General features: G+C 50.1%; 2 protein-coding genes across 2 annotated transcripts; one reads left to right on the top strand and one right to left on the bottom strand.

Annotated features, from left to right (window-relative positions):
• Positions 1 to 97: 97 nt before the first annotated feature.
• Positions 98 to 4,711, bottom strand: TGME49_289250 (cyclophilin, putative). The gene is made up of 4 exons (XM_018782073.1): positions 3,985 to 4,711; positions 3,291 to 3,343; positions 2,558 to 2,666; positions 98 to 1,676 (listed from the first exon to the last, which is right to left on the bottom strand). The coding sequence occupies exons 1-4, from the start codon at positions 4,060 to 4,062 to the stop codon at positions 1,419 to 1,421; spliced, it is 498 nt and encodes a 165-aa protein (XP_018636397.1). The 5' UTR covers positions 4,063 to 4,711; the 3' UTR covers positions 98 to 1,418.
• A 2,542-nt stretch (positions 4,712 to 7,253) lies between these two features.
• Positions 7,254 to 14,232, top strand: TGME49_289240 (DnaJ domain-containing protein; the record flags this gene model as incomplete). Its single annotated transcript, XM_018782072.1, has 13 exons — positions 7,254 to 7,325; positions 7,650 to 7,934; positions 8,216 to 8,796; positions 9,035 to 9,104; positions 9,259 to 9,526; positions 9,751 to 9,889; positions 10,285 to 10,599; positions 10,991 to 11,153; positions 11,294 to 11,448; positions 11,848 to 11,966; positions 12,336 to 12,556; positions 13,846 to 13,941; positions 14,041 to 14,232. 13 exons carry the CDS (start codon positions 7,254 to 7,256, stop codon positions 14,230 to 14,232), a joined length of 2,676 nt encoding a protein of 891 aa, XP_018636396.1.
• Between the last annotated feature and the right edge of the window lie 419 nt (positions 14,233 to 14,651).

The raw sequence follows: 14,651 nt of genomic DNA, 5'->3' as shown, positions 1-14,651 counted from the left end.
GTTTACTTCTTTGCATTCCTTCGAGATCTAAATGAGCAGCCCAACGCGGAGTATCTACTTCACGAAAAGGGCGGTTCACAGAAACACAGGAATCCCTCTTGAGAAGGTGTAGCCAAGGGATTTCAGCATTCATGCCCGGGTGTTTTCAGTATCGAGCATTGGCTCCTTCGTTGTGGCATCGCGCACTGGAACCTCCACATCAGACACGAGGCAATCTCGTAAAAGTTACAGTTACAGATATGTTGGAAAGTTTGTCCTGGAAACTAAGTGCCATGGCCGAAGAAAACCGGCATCAGAGACGCCAGACTCACGGCTACGTCGTGTATTGCAGTGATCACACTTTGAGAACATCCCTGTACAGGCTTACGGAGGCAGGCAGCATTCACAACAACAAAGCTCACACGAGGAGCGTACGCTGAAAGCGTCACAGGAGTGTTCGGAATCCTCAGACCACTGACTAGTGAAAAGACTAGAGGTCGCGAAAAATGAATATTTCATCTCCTCTTCATCCTATGTTGTAGCCGAAAGCTTGCAGCTGAAAGTGACACGGCTTCTCCTTCTCATCGCTCTCCATGATCTGAAGAAGTGATTCGAAAGACAGCAGATTCTCGCGGACAGTACAGAGAGAAAAGGAAGAGCGCCGAGACTCAGTTCCAGACACCAAAGAGTCAAGCGAAGGAACAAGCGAAGGTGGAAAGAAAAAAAAACAGTGAGACAAGAACTCCTGCGACTTCGTGTGCCCTATGGAGTCGTGAAACGCGGCAGTCCTCCAAGGGCGTCTTCTTTGGACTTGCAGAAGAGAGAGCAAGACAGAGAGCCGAGGAACTCGAGAATCAACGGACAGCACCGAAACAGTGATCAAAAGAGAAACAGAAAGAAGCGAACTGCAGGTCCAAGGCGCACACCGAAAGACAATGCACAAGCTCGACCAGGCGACCATGCGAAGCGACGACGCGATCCGTGGAGAGAGGCCCGTCTCGTTGCTCGGGTGTTTCAACAGGCTTCAGCATATTACCTGACGGAGACGCAACGAAGAGGCACGACATCGTTCGCCCACCTTTCGATGGCAAAGAACGCATTTGAAAATAAGAGAAACAGAAGGCACACAAGACAGACATATCTTCCCTCGCGACGAACGGTGCTCAGGCGTCGCTTGATTCCGCTCGGTCTCTCCTCCCTCGATCCTCCACGGAGATATCTTCGCTCATGTTTGTTCCGACAAGCTAGGACAAGGAAGAAACAGAGAGAAGCAAAACGCCGCTTCGTGCAGACAGAGACTCGACAGCCTCTCTCAGGCATGTCTTGAACACGGAAACGAATCTTGACTGGGGAGGTTTCGAGAACCGAGGTGCCGAGATCGCGGGGCGCCCGAGTGCTTCCTCGTGAAACCGACCTTAGGAGAGAGGCAAGCAAATCTTCTAGAGCTGGTCCATTTCAGCAATGGGATTTGCGTGAATGATCACTTGCTCAATGATGATATCGTTCTCTGGACGGTTCTTCCGACCCACGGGTTCTCTCTCCATCTTGTCCAGTGTGTCCATTCCATCGATAAGCCGACCAAAGACCGAGTAGACGCCGTTCAAATGGGGCTGGCGACAGTACGTGATGAAGAACTGAGAACCGTTCGTGTTTGGTTTCCCCTGATTTGCCATCGACAAAATGCCTCGGCGATCGTGCTGCAACACAGGGAAGAGAGAAAGCAGACACCTCGAAATGTCCCCGCGAGAACAAACTCCACCCTTGTGCCTCTTCCCGGCAGCCCTCCACCTCTTCGCACCTCCCCGGAAAACGAGGTTCACAGAAACTCCCCTTTTCTGGGAGTATACCCGACCAGGTGGACTCCTGCCTTCGATCTTGAAGGTCTCTTTTACAGGATCCAAGTTCCACTACGTTTGCACAACACAGCACAGATGATCACTATGATCACTACTGTAGACGTAGAACCCACTGAGCCTCGCGAGCCATTCTTCAGTGCAGGAGCGCGCGCACGTCGCTGTGCCGGAGAGACTAAAAACCTCTTGCGGGTGTCCTCGGTTCAGGTTAAAGTCGATTCACGGAGTAAGGCAGCGCCCTCCTCGACTCAAACTCCCTTCTCTAGTGTGTCGGATAAAACTCTCTAGAGAAAAGGTTTGAAAACAGTATAGAAGGGTGACTTGTGCACCTGTCTTCACAACACCGCTGTGAGTGATAAGACGCTCGACAGACAAACATGCAGCGAAGGGAACCCCAGGCTCCTTGCCCCACTGCGGTCTTCCTCTTGAGAGGAACCAACCACCCTCGTCTCGAAACGTCTCAAAAAACGGAGGATATCCGCTATTTGATGGCCGAAATGGTATCTCTGAACAACGGCAGAGTCCCCTCTGACACAGGGCGCCGAAACAACCGTGGCGGCCAATTCCGACGTGTGCTCCGCGAGAAAACAGAAACTTGTATGGGTCGCAGGGACTCGAGAGTCTCTCACCAGTGTGCTCGGGTGTGACACCCCAGCGGACAACGGAAATCGAAGGGACCATGACTCCGAGTTTTTGAGTTCCAGGTGTTCGCATCCACTGCCTACCTTAAGAGAAGAGACGAATTCGTCCTCGAAGAGACCGCCGTAAATGCTTTCTCCCCCCTTCCCCGTTCCGGTAGGGTCTCCGCCCTGAATGGCGAAGCCTTTGATGTTTCTGAAAGCAAACGATAAAAACGACTGGCGGCACAGAAAGTCAGAGACCTCCCCGGAGAAGGAAAATCCACGGAAGGGCAACTGGTAGAACTTCACATTCACACAGAACGTTATAAAAGTCGCTCTAAAAGAAGGATTATACAGAGGGGTATAAGACACTCATAATAATGGAAGCACAAATCCAAAAAGTAGAAAGCAGTGGTTATTCGCGCTTGCGCACAAATTCAGACTGTGCAGGCCTCGGTGAAAAGGGTGACGCTTCCACCCGAGGCAACGGAAACGGACAAGAAAAAAAACAGCTACAAATGTTTACTCGCATGCTAATATTTATACTGTACGCGAATTTATTGATATAAATGCATATAAATGCAGGGAAGAAGTGGATGTGCGGATACCTCTGATGTTGTGTGCAAATGGGCCGCTGTTGTTTAACTTGAATATATATATATATATATATATATATATATACATGTATATATATATATATATATATATATGTATATATACATATATATGTATAGTGTAACTGGGTGATATGCAGAGCATATCTGGAGACCTAGGATAGCCACGGAGAAACCTGGATACTTGTGAAGCCACTTAGAGAAGCGGCGAAAGTTTAGCGCACCTGTGAAAGCGAGTGCCGTTGTAATAGTCCGAGGCGCAAAGTGCCAAAAAGTTCTGCAGAAGCAAGAATAAGCGCACCCACAGAAACATGAACATTTCGCCTGAAGCCGCACTCTCGGTCAAAGGCTCTGTAGGGTTCACATGCAGGCGCCTTTGTCGTGCATGTAGTCTTCTCCCTTCCTCTTTGGGAGAAAACGCATGTCGTATGCAGATCGAAGAAGATCCTTTTCTCAGGGCTGTGGAGAGGAAACAAGCTGAGAGAACTTGGGGACGCGCCGCATCGCATATGAGCCTCAGTCGGGTCAGTGTTCCGGCGTTCCGTTGAAACTATAAAATCGACGGAAATGCTTGGCAACGACTGCGCATCTGCCGGAAGGAACATTGTGCGAGAGAGTCTATGGAGAAAACGCAGAACACCAAAGACCGGTAATTCCTAGCAACGCTACCCTTAAACCTCCAATTTCTTCGTCCTGCGAGAGTCGCCCTGTTGGCCCGGTCACAAAATCTCTGTCTGACACCCAGATCGAAGGAAGTTTTTAGAGACATCACCAGACGCAAGTCCACAGGAAGGTGAAGGAAAGTTGTACTTCTTTTTATCCAGGGGGACCGTAACTCAACCACCCGTTACAATGCGTAAAGAAAAACTGCAGTTTAGCGGAGCACCTGGACGTCTATCTGCATTGTAAAGGAATTACCTTGCATGTCTTTGGAGCCTGCTGACAATACAGCTCAGCCTTCAGATCTCCCAAATTCGTCTTGATTGTGACCGACATGACGCTCGGTGGAGAGAGTGCGTATGAGTTTTTTCAGCGGAGAAATCGAGTCCTCACTGTCTCCAGCCGATACCGAAGAGAGGAAACGAGGAGAAAAAAGGCGAACGCAGAGAGTTGATGTCTGAGGAACCAGGTAGCCAGCCGCGTACTACGCAAGCATCTACATTGGTGTACCGGTGAGAGGGAACGAGGTGACCTGCAAATGACGTAATAAGGAAGAAAGCTCGAGGCTGTTCGTCGAGGACGAAGGGAATTGGTACCACAGGTAGCTGAGAATGACAAAGCGCTTCGTTGGCATACGCGTTTCTCTCTGTTTAAAATGTCGAGTAAAAGCACGCCGAAACGGGCTAAGAGATGCTGAACGGAGGCAATGCAGGGAATTGACATGCGATACGAAGAAACAAGTGGGAGAGAGAAAAGTGCCGGAGAAAAGGAATGGACAGTTCTGACGAAAAGGCTATTCAGGAACAGAAGCAAAGAGTCACTTTACAGAGAAACTGTAGATTTCCCTGGGCCGCAAATGTTGGTCAAATTTGGACAACCCTTTGCCGACGAGGGAGAAATGGGGCAACCAAAAAAGTGGAACAGGGTTTGTAACACAAACTAACGAGAAAAAGACAATGGCTGCCGCGTTCTCCAAACAAAGCCCGGAAAAGCAACATAAATGTGAGGCGCAGGAGTCGATTGTTTCTCAATAGGGAAAAGAGTGCATGCACTGGGATTCTCCCTGTTCAAACAAAAGCCGGCATGCGGGTTCTTCGCACTGTCTTTGAAGTCCTTGGCTTAACGTCAACCATTTTTTCGTTTCTTTTCGCGCTCAGTCTGACAAATCCGAAATAAATACTCGCGAAATTCAATCTTTCCTTGTTGCGCAGGACCTAGGAACCCGGGTCCGTTTTGTAGACTCTGAAGCTCCTGCTTTGCCTGCTGCATATCGATGATCAAGACATTTAAAAACGGAACCGTGTTCGAGGGATGGATGACAACTTTCCTGGGAAGACGTACCATGTATTTTCAGGTACGATGCACTTTGTTTTCTGTTGTTGCAAGGGGTGTCGGGACGTCATCTTGCTTCTCTGTCGTCCGGTCATGGAAGGCCGTTCTTCGTCTGAAATGGTGACATGAAGTAACTCGAGGCTTCTGCCCTATATATAGCGATTGGCATGAATATTAAGGCGGATGCGTTAGAGATCCGACAGTAAAGACCAGCAACTAAACACCCTTCTCGCAGTGTGGAAACCGTAGCCTGAATCCGACAGTTGGAAAGCCTCACAGTTATGAAACGAACTGCATCCTCTCCCAAACGTACAACCGCGCTCGTGCAGTTCCAGTGAAGCTCTATTGACTTTCTTGGTTCTTGTGGCTGTATGGGATCTTCTGCAGGAGACAGAAACGGCCTCTCGTCTCAGCGCCCAGTCGACCATCTGTACAGCCCTTATGCTAGCATTTATTTAAGTGTACACGAAATACCGCTACGATTGTATGGGTAGAATAACGCACTCAAAACATTCACTTTTGCTCTGTGTTCTCTTCTGCCATTTGCTTTCCAATGCGGCTTGTGACCGTACAGTTTTGCCGAAAACTACGTTCTGCTATTTGCCAATCACCACATCAAGTGAAGATGCTCAAGAACTCTGTTCAATCTAACTTTCTCGCACAAGTGCGTAGAGACACAGTCTTCATAAGAACAGAAACTGTGCTGTACTTTGAACACAGCCTTGAATATAACGATGTAGTATACCGCCGGACGTTTCTGCACCTCGTCTTGGCGGTCGGGCGCCTCCATTCGGTAACAAGCGCAGATTTAGCCTGTCTTTGCAGAGAAAACACACGTCTTTATTTAGAACAAAATTCGGAAGATGAGCAACGGAGTGGGTGACGAGCTGTCATCTTCATAAGAGACAATGAGGTGTTTGCCGGTGTTTTTGCGGGCCTTGGAAACAAGCCACAAGAATACATGCTTACATCAGGAAATAATACGAAGCTGGGACGGCGTTTGCATTCTCGAGGCAGAAGACGAAGTGGAGAATCGTAAAGGTTTCTTTTCTGGTACAAAAATACCCTTGTTTACTACATTGCCCCAAGGTAGTTGTCCTGATAATATTCTGCAGTCGCAGTAAGCAGGACTCTGAAGGTGGCATCACCGCAGAGAACAACAATACCTGTCTCGAATCCCCCTGACACCATAATTGTATCTTACCGACACAGAAACAGTTTTGCGATGGACTGTATACCATTTGTGAAGCTGTCTGTAATAGCTACGAACATCCGTCTCCTGCGCCAACTAGAGTGTGGCTTATCACATGATCCAGTGTCTTTTTTTTTCAGGGACGGCGGATGAACAGAAGCACGCTGTCCCGGTCGCCGCACAACCTCCCCAGACGTTAAGTCGAATAAATGGTTCTGTGTCTGAGAGCTGTGGAGTTGTCGAGTCCTTCAGGGCCGAGTGTGTCCGCTGATAGTGTCGGCCCAGATCCTCTGGTAACGATTTCATGCCACACACAAACACCAACTTCGTCGGCAACAGTCTCGAACCTATGGCGTTCAGCAAAACAAATGCATTCGCCATCAATAAAAATGACGACCATGTCAGAACAGACGATGTGGGCATAATTGTCTGAGCGTAGGCAAGCTGCCTGGGCAATGCATGAGGTGACCAGGCATTTGTGAAGTGAGGATGCCTTCTCGACAAACCGACTGCGAGAGGGAAAAATTTCGGTCGGCCTAGCAAAATGACGTAGCCAAAAGCATCTGTAATTTCGTTCGGAGTATCACTTAGATCTAATGCACACCCCTCGGTGAGCGCTGTCGTCCATGTTCAGTCGTTTCACTTTAAAGGAAAGTCCGCAACATTTCCTAGACAAGGGTGGTCACCGTTCAGATCACAATGCGGTTTTGGTCATGCCAGTGACAGATGGTGTGGAGGTTCCGGTAGAAAAGTTGATAAGCTCCGGTCAACGGTCAAGGAAGAGGCACATCTGAGTTTTTGGCCGGACTGTCTCGTGGCTGTTTCTGTCTCCAAAGTCCCAGACTATGGCTGAAGCGTTGAAAACCGTGGAGCTGGGCGTTTTGGTATACCGTATGTCATTTTTTGTTCACCGCTTCGAACATCGAAAACAGTTGCATCACCAGTTCCTTCGAACGCCAGATAAACCATTCGACACTAGCTGGCAGCAAAATCTGCGGTAAAAATGGATCGGACTGAGACGCACTACGAGGTGCTTGGTCTGTCTCCTGAGGCGACGCTCCATGACATTAAAAAGGTACAAAAAGTAAACTTCCTTGTCGATTTGTCTGACGTGTTAAAACACACCAGATGTGGAAGTGTTACTCCTGCCATTACCTTGTAAGAACGTTCGAGTACCAACGCCAACCATACCACCAATTCTTGAATCTGGAAGACACGTGCGTTTCATCAAGAGCGTCAGAAAGTGCAACTGTGTGCTGTGATCTGGAAGGCATTAAAGGGCGATGAAATTCGTCGATGATGTCATTGGAGAGGAGAACATCTGCGGTGAGGACGTCACCGGTCGACCGCGGATAAAAAAAGCCTTTCTCGAAATGTATCCTCTTCTTGGCTTTCACAGGCATTCAGGCATTTGGTGAAGGTGTACCATCCCGACAAAAACTCCAGTGCTGCGGAAGCGAATCAAGAGCGATACCTGCAAATTCAAAATGCATTCGAAACTCTTAGCGACACCCGCGCTCGACAGGACTACGACAACTGGCTTCGTCAGCACGCAGAGAACCGACATATCGGCGCAAACAGCGACGATTCCCATTCAGAAAAGCGACGGGCAGCCGTGGAGCACCGCTTTGTAACCAGCTTCTACAAGACAGAGGGGCCTGAAACAACCTCACGTTCTAACGAAGTGAGACCGGAACACACATCCTCATCGTGTCTCTAGCACCGCGGGACAATGGACACACGGGATAGTCTATCAACGAACGCACGCATGTACATGCATCGTTATACCAATAAATACGTTTCACAACTACTGATAAATGCCACAGGTTTACCGCGGCACGGTTTGTGCCATGGTGCACATGAGCACGGCGCGGAGGCTTTAAAAACTTAAATCTCAGCAGCGACAGGCTCCACAACGCTGGCAACACAGCCCTGGTTGCCGCGTTCTTCTTGTTCCCTTTACAGACTCACCTGGACGCAGGACTGTCCGGATCTTCGCAAAATTTCACTATTGGACAAGCGTATCCGCATGCAAGCGAAACCACTGCCTCGTTATTCCGTGATATCGAACCTGAAACAACTGATTTATTCCGCCGTCTCGACCGGGGTGGAGTGGCCGTGAGCCACTCTGAAGGGTTTGAACAGTGGCTTCGCTCTCGTCCCGCGTCCTCGCTGTACGTCGTAAACGATGAAACCATTCTAAACTCCCAGGGTCCCGCGCTGCATCCCAAAGAGGACGAACTGCATCGGCATCAATGCACGTGGCCAGTCTCAGCTATTGTCGGAGAGGCTTCGACACCTGGCCAGAACAGCCACTATAGCGATGCTGTCGATAGTAGCCCCATGGACCATCACATCGATGAGACTGACGGACATGAGAAGGAGTTCAGGAGACGCCTGAGAGCTTCCGTGGAGGACGCCGATATCTGCGATAAATGCCAGATCAAAGCGACTCGCATAAATCTGAAAGCCCACCTTGACTGGGATGAAGTCCTGGTTCGTGTGTTGCATGCCCCCGTACTCCCTTACGATCTAGTCATGATTCGGTAGGTTCACCTGACAACCAAGAGAACTGTAGTCATGTTCCTTGCTTTTGTTCGTGTTAATTCGATTCGAACTCATCTGCCCCCTCTGCAACTGCAACAACAACGATACGACGTTTAGACAGCACCATCTCCGCGGGTTTAGGAATCAGGCAGATCAGTGACAAGTTCCAGGGGGGTCCGTCTGACGTCTTGACATAGGGGACCCTTTGACACCCTTTTCATATTGTCTGTTTTTCAGGGACGGTCGTGATGTTCTAGGAACTGCTGCACAAACGGAAGACGAACGTCGTAATAGCTGGCATTTCCAGGTACTTGTTTATCTTTTTCTGTGTAGCGCTGCTCAAGTCGAGCAGCATGCCGGTTAGCTGTTCAAAAATATAGTGTTGCACGCCCGCACACGGTCATGGCTATATCCATATTTGAACCCTACTGTGTGGTTCCTCTTCCGCGGCTCCTCAACAGAAGGCTTCCGTCACGAACTACAGCCCGTCAAAGGAATCGAATAACTCAACACAAGAAATCGTTCTCGGTTGCTCCTGGCTCGCTGAGGTAGTTGACGTGGGCCGGGGCGTCAAAGTTCTTAGACGCGGTGACTACGTCATTCCTCTTGGCGCCGACCACGGCTGCTGGCGCGCTGCTTCGGTGTGTGCGGAGCGCGACCTCATGACTGTCCCGAAAGATGCTTTTCCACGCACTGAAGAAACAGCAGTTGCTAAGGAACTGTTCCTCGGTGAGCAATCAAAGGCGTGAGTACGACCTTGCCGAACTAAGACACCCATGTGTGGCTACAAACACTAGGAGAGAGAATGCGCCAGAGTGAACACTGTCTCCTCCACGAATGCGCAAACAAAAATCTTTTTGCGCAAAGAACCGCCATCCAGGAAACTAGCCGATGCGTCACCAGTCCGCCAAAAAACCCTTGGCTGCCTCTCTGTTGTCCGCATCTGTTTTCAGCGTATTACCTTCTGCAGGAACATACAAGAACCCTGAGACCTGGCGATGCAGTTCTCGTGAATGATGCAGGCTGTCTTGTAGGACACATGATTGTGCAATTCTGTCGGTTGCTGGGTCTGCGATGCATCTGCGTAGTGAGGTGAGGATAGCTAAGATACAGCAGAACAATCTGTATCTCCGTGCGTTTTCTATTCATGAATCTGATTATCCCACCACCCAGCCCGCTGGAGGCCTTTCTCGTTCGTACATTCAAGAGGATTATTTGGGTTCGTTTCATCAGCAAACGCGTACGACCCTGACGGTCTGGAGACTTCGCATCCGTCATATCATTTGCCTTATGCGACTCGACGCATAGTGAAATTCTGTCTGAGTCGTATCGTCTGAATCCCCGGACAAGGTGCGCCTGTCGAGTCGGGGCATTCCCATGAGTTAACGTGGGAGGCACAGCGTTTTGCCTTCAAGATGACTGCAACAATCCTCTGATGAAACGACACGTATTGCTAGCATATTTTACCCCATTCCGTGTATCTGCAGGGAGAATTCGACGGGTCGGCACCATTTTGAGACGACACAGACCCAGAAAAATGGGGGCGGGGTGGATGTCTCAGAATACCTTCGATCTTTGGGAGCAGCAGAAGTCTTTTCTCCCCGAGTCAACGTTGCGCGTATTCTGACGAAGAAACGGCAGAGTCTCCCCCTGGTTGCATTTGAACTGAGTGGAGGGAGTCTGGGAGGTCTTACAGCGGTTTCGTGGATTGCTCGTGGGGGAAAAGTGGTTCTCGTCCACGCAGCTGGAATGATTCCACCGGCACGCGACAACAGCGCCATCCCATGGAACGACCTGTTGAGGTGAGGGGAACTTAATGAAGCTTACGGGAGAGTGTGAGCGGCGGCACATCACAAACACTCCGTTTTACAATACGACCCTGACGCGTGACTAACGGGCAGCAGAGGAAGCACCGACGCAGCGACACGACTCTACTTCACTTTTTCAGACAGCAATATTCTGCTAAACCTGGCGAGGTGTTGCGTGACCACTGTTGCCCTCTGTTTTTCCCAAGTGTTGTTGTGCTTACCGGGAGTTCCTAGGTAGAGGGACAGAGTCGCTGGTACCAACACGGTACGAGCTTTGGTGGACCGTTCTACTCGAATTCCTCCAGTACCTGGATTAAGAATCCAGTGTACGCTCAGCATCCACACGGCGTGTCTGCCGCCTAAATGCTTCTTGCCTGTCGTTCAGCCGCAACATTCGCCTGGAATCCTTCTACCTCAATGGATGGCTACAAAGCGCCCGCAATCAGCAGAAAATGAGGTCCGCTCTAGAGAGTGTCGGCGCCCTTGTCAGAGCAGGGAAGCTCGTAGTGGATCTAGCTGAGCCGATCGACTTCACTTCTGAGACAGGGGTAAGGATCAATTCTAGAGCATCTCCACAGATTGATTGATCAACCCGTCGATTGACGTGAAACGCAACTCAACGTACTCGCCTCAAGACTTGGCGCATTTACATTCTTTCTTCATGAGCTGTGCGATGTTCTATTTGCAGGTCGATGCAGTCTTAGGTGCTCTGCTTGCGCTGGACGACGAAACCACCGGCAGCTGCCTCCGGCAACCAATTCTGTCTTTCGCTTCTTTGGAGACGGAGCGGCTGATATGTGAAGAGGAGCTGCAGAAGAAGCTTCTTCGAGAGCAACAGGCCAGGTGAGCACACCTACAAAGCATGCCCCTCTAACTTGCGTCGTTGCTGTGTCATGTTTCCTCACCCAGACATAACTGAGTACCACGGCGTTTTGTGGCAAGAGGATCTAGAACGTCGGACAACTGCTTGGGGGCAGAGGGGTAGTTGTCCCTCAGAGGAACGCACTGACAATACGTCTCTCAAATTGTTCCTGGGACGTGATCGGCGGAGGTTTAAGGAGCTGTTTACACGTGTGTGGCCTTTCCTTGGGATCTATTAGAATTGCATGTGGTGGCCGAGGTATGAAGAAGAATTGTGGGGTAACAGAAGAGATATACACAACAAGGATGTGGTCACGAGGCACTTGTATTTCGTCTAAATCCGGGCTATGTTTCAACTTTTCTGCAACTGAGGAAACTCAGGCAGGCACAAGAATCCCTTTTCGTTCAAAACGCCCGCAACGCTGGTAGCAGCAGCACGAGACTGGCTTCTGAGGACAAAGTGCCAGAGCGGTCCAGCCTTTCGGCAGCAACCACGACAGGTAGGCTGAGCTCGGTCATTCCCGCTTTGCTGTTACTTGAGGAGAAACGCTGTGAGAGGGTCTTTGTCCACGGGAATCTGCTGTAACGCTTTTCCATGACATGACCGTTCACGTGTCATCGTCCTGTGATCTTGAGAGACTCATCAGGGGGTTACGGTCACCAGTTGGTCCAAGTTTCCGATGAGTCCTTCCGCAGCACCTGCAATATCGGCAGTTGCTGACCGTGCTCCTGAAAACAAAACCAGCTCACTTGAAATTGAACAATCGACGGGACCCCACTTGACGGTAGTTGAGTGCGTTGGGGACAGATTACCAACATGTCTAAATTCGCGTTGCCTCTGGTTGTGGAACCGTTGCTTTATTCATCAGATGGAGAAGGTCTCGCTTTTGTTGAGCTGGAACCGGAACAGAGAGGTTTTGGGAATAGGTCGGGAGAAGTGGAGCTGGCGCCGCTCTGTGTCTTCGCTCACGATCGCGGCGAAGTGCCGGAGGAACTCCGAATTCTATTGAGACACTACAGACAGCACTTTAAGGAATCGTTCCGCGGATCACACTTTGTCTTTCCTACCGGACCCTTCACGTGCCCAGTGGTAAGCTTCGGCCGTTCTGTTTCTCACCGCAGCCGGTAGCCTTGCTCATACCCACTGCAGGAAATGAGAAGGGGTCGTGAAGAAAAAGTGGCCAGCACGCGACCAAAACAACCATCCTCAAGCAGACAAAAACGCGTTAAAAGTGGACACAGTCGTTACTGTAGACACATCTGTCACATGGTATATAGTGACTACGGTTTCTCCCGTAGCAAGTCACTGCAGTTTGCCCCTTATGTTTTGGTTGGAACTCCCAAAGCGTATGTGGCGGATAAGAATGTTTGTTTGTAGGATGGCGACGACCTCCCATGCTGGGCAACTACGAGGTTGTCTGATCTGCTAGCTCGCCAAAAATCACCCGGTACCAGACCGCTGTTCGGACAACGGCACCGTTCCCAAGCTGGAAGTCGCGTAGGTGGTACGCATTCTGGTGCAACCGGGGATCTCGTCGACGTAACTCCAGAAGAAATTGAAGTCCTCAAGGATCTCGAGACGAGGTTAGAACACGCATGCTTTGGTGGAGAGAATATACTGTTTAGAGTATTGCCTGTCTCACTGTTTAGGAAGAGTTTCTTTGCGGAGGTAGACTCAGTCAAAAGCAACAACCAGCGCATCTCAACATTAAGCAGAAAAAGACGAACCGCGACACCTTGCTGGAGTGTTTCGGCGCATCCACACAGGCTGTGACCTGCTCTCTTTATCAAATGGAGTTGAACTGTCACAAATTAGGAAACGTATCCCCATCTGAGGCAGCCTCTGTGGTGCACATAGAGTGTTTGGTAACATACTAGAGGGTCTGTCCAATGGCGCGCTCCTGTTTACAGCTGCGACCTCCTAGCAGATTTGGTCGAGGAGAAAATTGACTATACGAATGGATCCAACAATGCGAGGAATCCCACCGCGGGAAAGAGCTCGAAAAAACGTCCGGTTGTGCTGGTTGGCAGTGGCGAAGGCGCACTGGTCGTCCTGCTAACTGCCCTGACAAAACTCGACGTTAGTCCAGAAACCGATTGTTTCGGTTCCATACATCGCTGCCACTCGTTTCCTATTATTCCTTACCGTCCAAAGCTACGGTAGCTCAGCAATCAGGAGCACCAAAAGCCAAACCGGGTTCAGATGTCCAGATACCATGTCGTGTCAGCTCACGCGTGTGTTTGCTTTCGTCATTGGCTCGACCGTCAAACAAATCGCGCATGCAGTGTTTCTCCAGAGTGCCACGCAGAACGGATCAACATCCCTGCAAACTCTACATAGGAAGAATTTGCCATGTGCTTGTTTGTTGCATTCCTCAGTTTCCCGTTGAGGCGGTGGTGTGTCTTGGGGCGCCTCTCTTAGCTGAGCGCGTTCTACAGTTCCTTGTCGGCCGAGCTGATAGTCATGCCAAGCAGGTGAGCGAATTGCCTAGGAACCCTATAAAATATGGAGCGTTTGCATAGTGAACTTGGCTGCTGATTGTCCACGCCGCTTCGCTGTGTTTATCCTCGCAGGTGAAGATTTTCTTTTTGTTTGGCTCCAAAGACCAAGAGTGCCCAGCCTGGAGCCAGGAAGAATGGCGACGAGCGTTTGAAGATCGTGGCTACTGCGTGACCAGAGAGACGATTATGGACGGCACACACGAGACAGACGACCGAACCTTGGCACACGTTGCCGCTGTGTTTTCCATTCTGAGGCTCGAGTGACGCAAAAGCGATCTTGCAGAAGTGGGTGAATTCGAAATTCGCATTTCTCTGGTGCCCAGCGTTCAGCTGTCTTACACAGTCCACCGGGATTGAAGGTGTACAGCAACAAATTAGATTCTATACAGTTTCCTTTTCCTCATGCCCACGAGGCAGACAGTAACTCTTATGCGCCGAGATGGGATCAAACCTACAGTGTGCCATACGAGCGGCCTCTCCAGACTGCCGCATCTTTCTGTCTACGGGGTCTTCGCGCGTGTAGTGGAACGTTAACTGAGGACCACAGAATTTCGGCAGCCACTCGCCTCTTAGCTGCAGTTCCTGGGTCCCTGCGGCAGCTTGCGCGGACTCGCAACCGAGCCACGCGTTATTGTGGATGCAATGCGAGCGTTAAGCAACAGACGAAAACCACGTTTGTTTCA

The sequence above is a fragment of the Toxoplasma gondii genome, chromosome IX (genome assembly GCF_000006565.2).
Source record: "Toxoplasma gondii ME49 chromosome IX, whole genome shotgun sequence".
In the NCBI taxonomy this organism is placed as follows: domain Eukaryota; phylum Apicomplexa; class Conoidasida; order Eucoccidiorida; family Sarcocystidae; genus Toxoplasma; species Toxoplasma gondii.
Note: the sequence above shows the minus strand (reverse complement) of the source record. Positions and strands in the feature narration are given on the sequence as shown.